At 51.1% G+C, this 12,528-nt stretch overlaps 4 protein-coding genes across 4 annotated transcripts; 1 reads left to right on the top strand and 3 right to left on the bottom strand.

The window, feature by feature from the left end:
• On the bottom strand, positions 1 to 6,187 carry N7487_001658 (uncharacterized protein; the record flags this gene model as incomplete). The annotated part of the gene is made up of 3 exons (XM_056869406.1): positions 1 to 3,961; positions 4,093 to 5,103; positions 6,033 to 6,187. The coding sequence occupies 3 exons, from the start codon at positions 6,185 to 6,187 to the stop codon at positions 1 to 3; spliced, it is 5,127 nt and encodes a 1,708-aa protein (XP_056734190.1).
• Positions 6,188 to 8,505: 2,318 nt separating this feature from the next.
• On the top strand, positions 8,506 to 9,539 carry N7487_001659 (uncharacterized protein; the record flags this gene model as incomplete). The annotated part of the gene is made up of 4 exons (XM_056869407.1): positions 8,506 to 8,742; positions 8,793 to 8,825; positions 8,873 to 9,158; positions 9,211 to 9,539. 4 exons carry the CDS (start codon positions 8,506 to 8,508, stop codon positions 9,537 to 9,539), a joined length of 885 nt encoding a protein of 294 aa, XP_056734191.1.
• A 70-nt stretch (positions 9,540 to 9,609) lies between these two features.
• On the bottom strand, positions 9,610 to 10,002 carry N7487_001660 (uncharacterized protein; the record flags this gene model as incomplete). The annotated part of the gene is made up of 1 exon (XM_056869408.1): positions 9,610 to 10,002. One exon carries the CDS (start codon positions 10,000 to 10,002, stop codon positions 9,610 to 9,612), a length of 393 nt encoding a protein of 130 aa, XP_056734192.1.
• A 520-nt stretch (positions 10,003 to 10,522) lies between these two features.
• On the bottom strand, positions 10,523 to 11,799 carry N7487_001661 (Zn(II)2Cys6 transcription factor; the record flags this gene model as incomplete). The annotated part of the gene is made up of 3 exons (XM_056869409.1): positions 10,523 to 10,681; positions 10,734 to 11,580; positions 11,630 to 11,799. The coding sequence occupies 3 exons, from the start codon at positions 11,797 to 11,799 to the stop codon at positions 10,523 to 10,525; spliced, it is 1,176 nt and encodes a 391-aa protein (XP_056734193.1).
• Between the last annotated feature and the right edge of the window lie 729 nt (positions 11,800 to 12,528).

Here is a 12,528-nt window from a genome sequence, read left to right on the forward strand (position 1 = left end):
TTATGGCGCGCGGCTTTGAAACCGTTGCGATGCTTCAGCAAAATCCAAGACAGCCTCCACTGTCTTGGTTCGTGATGCACTGTCAATCTTACCTCTTCCTTCTTCTCCTGGTCCACCCAACAGTGTCGATATGCTGTTGAAAGCATCGCCAACCTTAATTCGCAGCTCTCTCCTCAGTTCTCTCAATCGTGGGCAATCTAACAACACGTGGTGAACGCTTTCCCGTTCACCACAGACGCACATATCGTCGTCTCGAAATCGGAAAGTCTTTGCGTATGTTGACAACCAGCAGTGTCCGGTTCGCAACTGCGTGAATAAGTACGCTCGATTTCTAGGCAGGGAGCCGTAGAGCCGTCTGGTGTACTTGGCCGGTAGTGTGTCGTCGATCTGACGCAGATGTGCGCCGGTGCTCGAGCCGTTCCATTCGTTCTTCCATTGGGCGTGGATCCCTTGCCTAATGTGTGCTCTCTCGCGTGATAGCAAACAGCAAAACGGGTGAGTTTTGCCCGGCACAGCTGCCTCCTTGGCCAGTAAATCGGCAGCGTCGTTCCCTGGCACTTCGCAGTGTCCGGGTGTCCACTGTAGTCGTATCGACGTGCCGTGGGTCTTGGTGTTCCTGGCTGCTTGTAGAATGGCATGGATGATCTGTTGTCCCGACTTGTTCCCGGGATTCTGGATTGCTTGCAGGGCCGACTTGCTGTCACTAAGGATAGTGGCAGATCCCACCCGCGAGTGGGATGTTCTCCAGTGTCGGAGAGCGACCTTGTTGATGATGTTGATAGCGTACAGGACCCCAATCAGCTCGGCGGCATGTACCGACCACCGATCCATGGGTCCAACCTGCACTTGTATGCTGTCGATTGTTTCTAGTGAGTCATTCAGCGCGGCCACTGCGGCACCTAGATGGCCTTCTCTTCCCGAGGCATCCGAGTACACCACGATGTCCGCGGTTGACCGTGCCGCCTCGGCCCTTTCTATCGCGATCTCCCTGTCTGATTCAATCTCGATTTCCGAGAAGGCTTCTTTTCGCCAAGGTGGTAGTGGGGTTGGATCAATCATTTCGATTTCCTGTAGTCTCTCCAAGTTCATGGTTTTCAAGGCTTCTGATAGCGGGAACCGGGCGAACGATCCACGATTGTTACGTCTTCTCTGGGCTCGATTCAGGGCGTTCCATATGGGATGTTTTTGGGGTAGGGTATGCAGTCTAGTGATGGTATTCTGTGCACGGTAGCGCAGACGAAGGTGCGTTGGTAGTACATGTGCCTCTACGTCAAGTGTGGTTGTTGCCACCGTTCGAAATGCAGATAGGACGCGGATGAGCGCCGCTCGTTGTACGGTGCGGAGGTGTCGTAGATGGGTCTTGTCTCGAAGCGGATCATGCCAGACGGTCGATGCGTAGTCGACAACTGGTGTGACGCACGCTTCGTAAAGCTGTCGCATTTGCTCTGGACGGAGTTGTCGCAAGCCCCCAAGCGCGATGTTGACCTTGGTGGCTCGTTTGACGGCTTGTTGTACGTGTTCCTTCCACCGTAGCTCATGGTCGAAGATTACACCTAGGAGTTTGGCGGTCGTAGATGGTTTGATGGTATTGCCATTCATAACAAGCTGGCCCTGGCTCTGTTCTTTCCTCTTGCGAGTAATGTGAATGAGTTCGGTCTTCTCTGCGGCGAAGCAGGACCCAGTTCGCCGGGCCCAGGCTTCGATCCGGGGTATGTCTTCGGACTGGATTTTGGCCAGGTTCTCTTCAGCGCTCCAGCCAACTCGCCAGCGGAAGTAGTCATCGATGAAGGCAGATGCCCCACCGTGAAAATCGACCGGCTGGTCGACCAGGTCGCAGTTGAAGAACGCAAAGAGGATAGGTGAGAGTGGAGAGCCTTGCGCGAGCCCGGCCTTGTCTAGCGACGCCACCTCGGTCTGGTAGTCGTCGAACCCAATGCTCGCCTGGCGCCCACTCATGAAGCTCGCAATCCACTTCCGGGCCACCGATGGGATACCCTTGGACTGGAGGCGGACGTCCAGGCTTGTCTTGTTCACCCCATTGAAGGCTCCCTTTAGGTCAAAGGCCACCAGTGAGACGACCTTCTGTCTGTACCACGCCCGGTCGATTGCGTTAGCAAGCATTAGGAGGGCTTGCTCGGTTGTTCGTCCCGGACGTCCTCCGAACTGAGTATCCGGTAGAAGACCGTAGTGCTCCGCGAAGAAGGACAGCCGCCGGGCCATCACCGCTTCCAATAACTTGCCGAGTGTGTTGAGTAGCGAGATCGGGCGGTAAGCTCCAGGTAGCGAGTAGTCTGCTTTCCCGGGCTTCCGCAGGACTATGATTCGCGCGCTTCTCCATCGCCGTGGGTGGTATCCTAGTTCAATCGATGACGTGAAAATCCTTGTGATGATATTTCCGAGATATTTCCAGAGACGTTTCCAGATCAACGTGGGTAGACCGTCCTCGCCTGGTGCTGTTGTGCCTTTGGCAGCCCTGAGAGATCGATAGATTTCAATCTCGGAGATTGGATGCCACCGGATCTCGGTTGGGGCGTGGGCGGGTGCTTCCTCTTGCGCAGACGCCATAGATGGGAAAAACGAGTCCATGAACGCCTGAGCTTTCTCCACGTTGTCAACTAGCTCCACATCGCCAACCTTGAGGGCGGGAATACAGCCCCAGGAGTCTCGTGGTTTCATGTAAGTCGCTGCCTTCCATAATTTCCCTTCTCCTGCTTCGTCTAGGAACTGTTTCCAATGGGATGTCTTAGCCTTCTCAATGGTCCGAGTCCATGCCCGCCGTGCCTGGCGCATGTCTTCGAACATGGCCATGGTGCGGGTGTCGGCTCGTCCGATCTCAGCGCAGCTCTCTTGCCACTTGCGTCGTAGGCGGTTCACATCTTTCTGTTGGGCTTTAAGGTCGGCAGTGAACCACCGTTTGGAGTACGGGGAAGGTCTCATATCGGGTGTGTGCTTGTCGACTGCATTCGCTGTCGTGCTTGTAAGTCTCTCTACGACTGTGTCCAGCGCCTCGGCTGAGTCTAGCTCCCCGGGTTGCTCGAAAAGTTCCTGGATCTCCTTTCCAATCTTCTCCCAGTCCGCTCGGTCGTACGCCTTTCTCGTCTTGCTGGTGGGGTTGCGTCGCGCTTGGAGGTACCATTCTGAATAAGTGCCTCGGTGATCTGAACCATAGTTGTCGTGGTAGAGGTGGCATTTGAAGAGTAGGTCCGGTCTGTTTGTCACTGTCTGGTCGATCGTGGAACTTCTCCCCGGGTGGCTTAACGACCAGAAGGTCGCGGTTCCCCGAGGGAGGCAGCTCTGAAGGCCATAATCATGAAAGAAATTGATCAGTTCCCCAGCGTCCTCGATAAATCGAGGTTGAATGTGGTTGCTCCCCCACGCTGGGTGGTGGCGATTGAAATCTCCGGCCAAAATAAGGCTAAAGGTTCTGCTGTCGTCTCGTGTGACGTTTTGAATAGTGTCGTGGATTGCCGATAAGGTCGCCTCCGCCGATGCTCCATCAGGCGTGTGCATCGGTACGGGCGGAATGTAGACTGAGAAGATCAGGATTTGGGAGTCGGCCGTCCAGACTTTGATCGCCGTCAGATCCGGGTGATTGCATCTCACTTGTCGGTGAGAGGAGGTTGAGAGTTTGCGATTGACGTAGATAAGGCTTCGGTATCGAACCGAATCGCTTTCTACTGTGGGTTGATAGAGTCGCCACGCGCTGTGGTTCACGTGTGTTCGGTAGGCAGTGATCGACGGTTCTTGGATAAGGAGCACGTCTAGTTTCTGGCTCTGATGGTCGTTGATGAGAGCTTCCATGCCCGCCCTCGATTTCATGGTGTTTAGTTGTAGAATTCTGAGGTTGTTGTCTAACATTGCGATGGGGGTGCCGTGGCTGGCGTCGGGCATAGCAAGTCTCCAGTCGGATGTTCCCCGCTGCATTCCAAGCAGCGCGCTCTGATGCCCGGGGGACATCTTTCTCGCTCATGTTGGCCGCCACAGTGGCCACATTGGGGTGTCTCTTTACACGACCACGCTAGATGGCCGAATCCTTGGCATCGGAAGCATCGTTTCTTTTTGATCTCACACTTTTCCACTCTTCCAATGTACCGTTGATCAATCAACAGGCCATTGTCCAGCATCCATTCTGCTGCCTCTAGTGAGTCGAACCAGATGCCTATTGAGGCGAACGTTCCCAGTTCTTTGTCTCTTTTCTTCAGCCAGGCTATGTCTTCGATTCGAAATCCGCGGTCGGTGAGATCGTTCTCATTTGCGATCTTTTCAATGGCTTCGGTTTTCCTGTTTTCGAGGTCCAACCCAAAGGTCGGGATATGGTGAACGGCGACTCCGAAACGTGGCTTCACCAGTCTAGTGTCGTTGCCCAGCTCGGTCAGCCACTCGGTGTTGGTGCGGGCCGTTTCGGCCGATGCTTGGTTTTTGAATCGGATCACATATCCGGTTTTGGTAGTACCAATCCCCGCAACCTGTGCGTCCTGGGTGGATAGCGTCTTCGACAGTGCCGTCCTGATGTGGGCGTTCGCAGCCGGGGTGGGGAGGTAGCGGCCGAACGCGTCTCCGTTATTATCTGCGCCCAACGCTTCAGTGACAGATCGCTGGGTGCTGATTCGGATGCAGTTCTTGTCTTTGTCAGTTTGTCGCCGGGTCTCCCGGGGTTGCGGATTGTCCGTGCTGGCCGCAACGGCCGCCCATGATCGTGTCGGGGTTGGAGCGTTCCTCTCCTTTACCTGCGACCGTAGCGCTGCAATCTCTTCCTGTAGCTTCTCATTCTGAGTTTGGAGCTCGTTCTGGTTATCTTTCACTTCTCTCAGTTCGGTCCCGGTGGCGCGAATGAGCGTGGTTTGCTCCTCGATGGTGTGTTGCAGGTGTACGATAATCTGCCAAATCTCTCTGGTTGTCACTCGTCCAGTGCTGGTTCCGGTATTGGTCAGTTCCACGGGTTCCGGGGCCGCGTGGGTCTGCTCGCTTTCCACTCGTGCATGTCTCCTGGTCCGGACCGTGGTCGTTGGTGCAAGGTTTTCTGTTACGACGATCCCTGTGCCTCTTCGCGTGGTTGTGGTGGCAAGGGGCTCGGGAGCCCCCGTGGGTGGGTCCGCCATTCGTCTGGCGTTAGCTCCCGCTCGGCACACAACACAATAATTTATATCGCAATAGTATCAACCACAACGTCCGCGCAATAGTCAAGGTCTCTCCCAGCTGTCGGTTCCATACCTTTTCTACATATTACAGTAGAATTCGAAATCAGCTTTAACGCCAAACTCTTTTACTCTCTGTTCCCCTGCCCCACCTAGATCGCGCTATACCTAATTTGATTAGAAGTGGACCTATCCGATTATTTCCAATGTACCTTTAGGCAGCCGTCAGAAATACCGTTATTGAAATGTCCGGCCACCGCTTACCAGATCCTCCCCGACCCTGGCCCAGCTTCCCCTCTGACTCTGATGTCATCGCCACAGGTTTTAATACTAATGACGAGTTCACTTTAACCAAACACGAATTCGACATCCTCTAAACGAGATATATACACTGTTACATCCATAAAGCCACACCGCTATAAATTTCAAAATTAATTTCTCCTTGAATTAACATGGTGTGGCAGAGAAACAGTTACTATCCCCATTTTTGTAGTTTAATAATTTTTTTGGGGGGGGTTTTGAATTAAGCTACATAGTTGTAGAAATAATCGATTGTCGAGCGAGCACAAGCCACACTGTTCCTAAGACGGCCGATCTCATCTTCAGCATGAATGGGATCAGCTTCCCTCCTAACATTAGAGACTTCTGCGTCCTCTTTTATCGTCGTATTAGCTCTTCGGATGTTTTGACAGCTTTCCTGAACTCTGTAGAGGCCTAATTCCAGTGCTGCGTTTTGAAGACATTCCGCGGATGATATCAACTGACGAATGTCTCTATTTAGTCTGATAATAAAAATCGTCAGAACAGTGATTAACCTTGACAAGAAACTCCGGGTATGTATTTGCAATTGACTAGCCCAAGATATATTGTACCATATGAATCAGGGTTAAGGCTTACAGAGCATGTTCCATATCGTCAATAGTATTGTTTGCCCGTTCGATAAACGTATAAAATGCGATCGAGCTGGTCAGCCGATCTTCTTCGTGGTCCATCTCTAGTAGTTGGGAGAAAATGGCCATATCAAGGTTCTGCTCGAGCTGCTCGGTTTCCATGATTTATCGCGAATATACTCGGTGACGGCTGAAATAGAACAATGTCCTTTTTATGGATCTCAGCGATACCTGATAGTATTTCAATCACAGAATAAACCACCGAAGATAATTTATCGTACAAAGGAGTGGAAAGAGGGTAGTGTTGTATGAGTATGAGTCTGTGGCGATGGCATCAGAGGTAGAGGGGAAGCTGGGCCAGGGTCGGGGAGGATCTGGTAAGCGGTGGCCGGACATTTCAATAACGGTATTTCTGACGGCTGCCTAAAGGTACATTGGAAATAATCGGATAGGTCCACTTCTAATCAAATTAGGTATAGCGCGATCTAGGTGGGGCAGGGGGATAGAGAGTAAAAGAGTTTGGCGTTAAAGCTGATTTCGAATTCTACTGTAGCTTCGGACATTGGTAGTTGCAGTTAGATATTGGCGTATACAACAACGGAATATACATTGGTTACTACAGTATATAACACATTCTTCTTATGTGTATGGTTAATTGTCTCGCGCATTCTACGCAATGGTCTTTTTCTCGAAATGGAAAAGCGCTGTTCTCGACAGAGACCGTTTAGTCTAATGTATTGTCACACTATCTGACTTGCAACATATGCACACATTTTTCACAGTGAGAATCACTTAGGCCCTTTCTATTGTTATGCCTGCATGTCGAAAATGACCCTCTGCGCTCTGTTGTTTCGCACCAACATCATGAACACACCGCCGAAGGAAGATATGAAAACCTTGCTCGGGATTCGCTTCGTACGCCGACCAGGACTTTTTTATATAAGCCTTCAGCTCGGCAAAGAATTCCTCGATGGGGTTGAAATCTGGTGAGTAAGGCGGCAAGTACAACAATTTGACACCTGCATCAGAACACAACTGCTTGATTCGGTCCGAGTGGTGGAAAGAGGCATTATCCATTACAAGCACCGATTTCGGTTCCGGCCACTTTCCACAGTGCTGGAGAAGTTGCTTTATAAACGATTCGAAGAACACTGCATCAGTTGACCCCTTAAAAATACGAGACAGGATGACACCATCCTGTGTGTAGGCTGGCAGGATCTGATAGCGTTGACCGCGGTGAAACTTAGATACTTGGACTGGTGTCACGCCCAGTGGTGACCATCCAGTTCGCCGGTACCCCACCCGTTTATCACATCCCGATTCATCAACGAAGACCAGGTGGTAAGAACGATATTCGGACAGTTTGTGCTGGTAGAAATCTCTTAGTTGAGTGTTCTGTTCTCTCGCTTTCTGTTGAATTTTCTTCCTCGTCCAGCCAGCTCGCGTAAGAGCACGTTTGACGCTCGATGGGGATGGCAAAATGTTGAACTCATCCCATAAAAAAATGGCCATCTCATCAATATATAAACCGGGCTTTTCGGCGAGGTGATCACAAAGGGCATCTAGCATCACAGAAGTGATGCTTGATGGCTGACCGGCAGGGACTGATGGGGATCGAGGGCTGCCGAAGAGCCGCAAGTTCCTGCGTATGTTAGTGACAGATCGCTCACTACACTTGGCCACCTTGGCCATTTGTGAAATGGTCAGCTTCTTCCTGCTGCGTGTCATATGAACAATGGATTGACGTTGCCAATTTTTGAGATTACGTGCCATATTGAAGCGGGCTGGGGCGTTGTTGGTGCTGGAATGGAGACAGTCGTTTTGGGGGAAACATCGTGGGGGCTGTGAGTATTCTTGGGGCTGTAATAATACCTACACGACTTCCTCAATTTCGTATTCTATCATTTGGCATTATATGTACCATTCAACATTGGAACGACAACCTCAAATACAGCTATAACCACATCTAGATTAGGGTATCATGTGATCAATATTCCAAAGACCATTACTGGGTTCTCAATAGGAGGAAGGTCACATAACTTGTATATAGGATGCGCTAATCTAGATATAGATAGTGTGTAAATTATCTGGTTTATACCGAACCAGGAATAAATCGTACGAATTTTATGATACTCGTATGGTAGTTACAGGGGTCTAGAAGCCTATGTGACTGGAATATTCGATGCAAAATGAGCAAACATGGCATTCCTCAAACAGGCAATCTGTCAATAATTTCTTCTCCACTGTACAAGAATGATTGGTCGTGATAGTACTTCGCCTCAGTCTCGCTGGGGGCCGACCCCGCCCCTCCTCTCAACAACCACGGCATCCATCCATTCGTGAGACTGGGGTTCGATATCATTTTTGTCTCGCAGTTCTCATGAACTAACAATAGCGTACTCAGTCTCTAAAAGCCAACCATTTGATATTCCATTAAGGATGGAGATGGATGTGAGTTGCTGTTACTTGGTATCCACGATATGAAGCTGATCCGAGGCAGATTTATCCTGGAAGGTCTCCTGACAGTAGTGTGCGCGGTCCTGGCCTTCTTCGTGATCTGGGATGAGCCATCGACCGCGACGTTTCTGTCGGACAGGGAAAAGGCCATCATCATCGACCTGTTGGCGGACTCGCGAGCGAGCTCTAGCGAAGGCCAGCTGGAAGAGAAGAGTGCTTTCGACTGGAAACAATTCTTGGCAGCAGTTCTAGACTGGCAAGTGAGTTATCAACCCTTTTAATACAACAGCGGCACTCACAATATCTCTAGACATGGATGCACGCCATCAGCTACTGGGGAGCGGTAAGACATCTGCACAAACCACTTGAACATTCTTAACGGTCTTCCAGGCGGTAGCTGTGTATGCACTCTCGCTGTTCCTCCCGACAATTATAAAAGGCCTGGGATATAGTTCCGCCATCGCGCAGCTGCTGACCATCCCCGTCTACGCCGCTGCCTCCATAGCGTGCATTGCTGTGGGCTACTTCTCAGACCGGATGGGCCAGAGGAGTCTCTTCACGCTTGTCTGCTATGGCGCTGTATTTGTTGGCTTCCTCATCGCCGTTGCCCCCAGTCGATTCATTCCAGGCTTGACGTACGCAGGATGCTTTATCGCTGCCAGTGGCAGCTACCCAGGTACCTCTACTACTTCGGCAGTAGTCACGGATGATATATTAATAAAGTCTAGCTATACCGGGCCTCCTAGCCCTGTCGTCCAACAATTACGCACCGGCTACGAAACGCGCTGTCGGAATGGCGATTCAGATTGGGCTTGGGAGTTTAGGAGGCGCGGCGGCGTCCAATTTCTACAAGAAAACAGACGCCCCCAGGTATCGCCTGGGACACTCCCTGGTGCTGGCCTTTGTGGCATTGGGCTTCCTGACCGTGGTCCTCTACTATTTCCTGTGTCGGAGGATCAATGCTAAACGCGACCGTGGAGAAGCAACGGCCAGCCAGAACCCGGATGGGATATTCGAAATGGGCGACAAGGCACCGACTTTCCGCTATAATCTGTAAGGTAGTCTGTTATCATTCAGGTAGAGTGGTAGATACGCCATCTCATATCCTAGGGAGGGGGTACAAGCTATCATCCCCCGTCTTGATACCCCAATAGCCAATTGTGCCAGAGGATATTGTCATTGGACATCGTGTAGGGCAATTCCCACGGGGCCGGGCGCGGTATGTCGGCAATAATGCTGTCAACGTCGAGGGCCATCGAAGTGTCCCCAACTGTATCTAGTGCCTCTGAATTTGGAATGTTGAAGTCCTCCCCTGCGGCCTCTGGACTGTGGCCATTCTTGTCCTGCCCACGTTGTTGCTCAAACATGTCAAAGAACAACTGGCGGATCCAGCCTGCCAGCACATGGCACTCCTCAAAATCCTTCAAAGCGAGCATTTTGTACTTGATGGACCCCAGTAGCGCATTCCTTTTGGTCGTAGATTGGTTTGTGGCATTTGCGTGCGTGAATTGCGCAGTCATTGCTGCAAATATGGCCGATACACTGGATATTCGATCAGCTCTAGTCACTTTCTCTATGCTTGGCAGCGTATCACGCTGGACTATACCAGATCATGGGGAAGTGGCTTCCTTTATGATGAGTGACAGCGTCTTCAGCCATAGAGGTAATCCGTTCGGCTGCATCCATTATTATATCGTTGCTGGCCGTGGTCGTATTTGGTTGCCGGTCTTGGAATGTGCGCTGGAAGGTCTGATGAACAATTATGCGATAGTAACTGACCACATTTAGTGCTTTTCTATTAAGAAACCTTCCACTTACTTAGAAGTTAGATTGAGAATAAGCTGAAGCTGGGCATTGCCAGTCGAACGACATTGCAGACCAGGCGAGAGGCTCTCTTCCCAAGTTGAAAACACCCTACATATAGAGTCAAGTACGATTGTCCCGTCTGAGATAGAACAGTCCCTTGAGGGTGCGAAATATGTTCTCAGTGCGTTCGAGACTAATCCGTCAGTGATGTTCCTCTGAAGCAGGGTTGGGTCTCTAACCTGCGATTGATAGTCTGGCCTGTGCCAGTACATATGCAATTGTTTCTGGGGATTCATCCACAAGATCACCCTCGCTGATGAGTTCAACATCGCAGTCGCAGTCGTGGATGATCATGGGCTTTCCCAGCGAGATCGATATCTGTCTATCACGAATCTGGTCGAAATGGCTTAGCAGGGCAATAAAAGATCCAGGTAAAGGTACGTACGTATAGTAACCACCAGATGCGTCGCCACATACGCTCTTGTTCTGGCTGGAAATTCCTTTGCTGGGCCTTGCGATGCATCTGCATGCATTGTGCAGAACGAATCGTGCCAGCCAGCCACCATAGCGAGTCTCTACTCTGGCTGGCAGATCCGGACCAGTAGTGGAGGAGATAAGAGCATAGAAGCATGACCAGACGATCCCCTTCCGGTTCGCAGTCAAAAGCGGCCTTTGCGGAGCTGAAAAGATCGTCTTCTGCCTCTATACGTCCGGAATAACCCAGGAGGTGTATCGTCTTCAAATCGCAGTGGATCGAGGAAATAAAAAGCACACAGCGCAGCAAGACCTTGGACACTGACCCATCGCTCACGGAACCGAGGAATGTTTCCCGGTCTAGGATGGGACAGAATGGGTGGAATATAACGAAGTAGCCACGCAGCAGGTCATTGACTAGCTGCGCAGGGGGCAGAAGGTGCTGCGATATGCTTGTCGACCTGTGATCGCGGCGTGGATGGTGAGCCACCGCAGTGTTTCCTTGTTCATCCTGTATAGGCCGATATAAGCAGCCTTGGTCGCTGTTTGTCGTTTGGATCACATATGACAGATACCAGCTCTCGCCCCAGATGGGAGGAGCGGACGCCTGACGATGGCGCGTGCTTGCATACAAACGATCCTGGCCGCTCAATGATCCATCACCAGACAAATAACATCTTCGGCGGTGGCTATTGCACAGGGCTACGACGTCAATCGAGAATGGGGGAACTCGATCCGATATGCGCGTCGTTTGGTTGGGTTGGGCTATGGACTCAGTGGTGGCCAGGTCGCTGGTTGCGAATCGCCCATTGCTTCCTCTGCAGGCTATATTAGTCGTTATCTGCTTCTACAGTGGTGAATGCATACCGTGTTCTTTTCGTCTTTGCAATTTGACAATCCGAGTTGCCCACTCGCCGGCAGGGCGAACAGGGGAGTCCTTTCGTCTCCGCATCACATCGGATATGCTGGTCCTTGCACCGTTTACACGCCGAGGACGGTCTTTTTCGTTTCTGGGCAGAGCTCTGGCTTGTCGACATTGCGCCTGTGAGGATGAAGACATTTGAGAGCCTCTGCGATGACTGGCACTCGGTCAGCCCATCTCGCCCCCACAGCACTGGCTCAGCACTGGCTCCATCGCTCCAACACCGGGCGAGCTCTCCACTCTCTGATTCAGAAGACTAGTGTAGTGGATTGTCCAATTAAATTCTGTTTCTTGAGCATCAGAGGGCCCGTGGATTTTGGCGTTTAAATGTCGGACTTGTCTCCGATCGCCGCTGGTCGAGACCACCGGCGGTGGTGAGCAGCACATCTGCTAGAAGATAGCCGTGAACGAACAGTATGAGGCTATGATGGTTATAATTCGTGGCATTCTCCCTTTCCTTCGACATCGCCGAGTATCCGTCGGCCTGTTATTCATATGTGAAGATAAATATTTCGACCATCGCAAACACCGTCCGTTGCAGAAATGTGTCCACGGACACTATTCAACCGTAAAATTGTTGCTCGCTATTATTTACCCTTCTATATTGCTCAAAATTAATGGCGCTACCATAGATTAACTAAACAAGCACAGGAACACTCGCCCCCCAAAGCCCAGGCTTTTCGTACTCCGTGCGCTGATAACCGAAGGGACTGCATAATACCGACGGAACAAATACCGAGGCTTGTTTGGCAAGACTGGAAGTTATAGGCTAAATAAACAGTCATTGAGTCTGATACGATTCCTGCGGTTATCTTCAAAGCGTGGAGGATGAACTGCGCCTTGC

The sequence above is a fragment of the Penicillium crustosum genome (assembly GCF_028827405.1).
Source record: "Penicillium crustosum strain IBT 35664 chromosome Unknown utg000001l_segment0_segment0, whole genome shotgun sequence".
NCBI lineage: Eukaryota > Fungi > Ascomycota > Eurotiomycetes > Eurotiales > Aspergillaceae > Penicillium > Penicillium crustosum.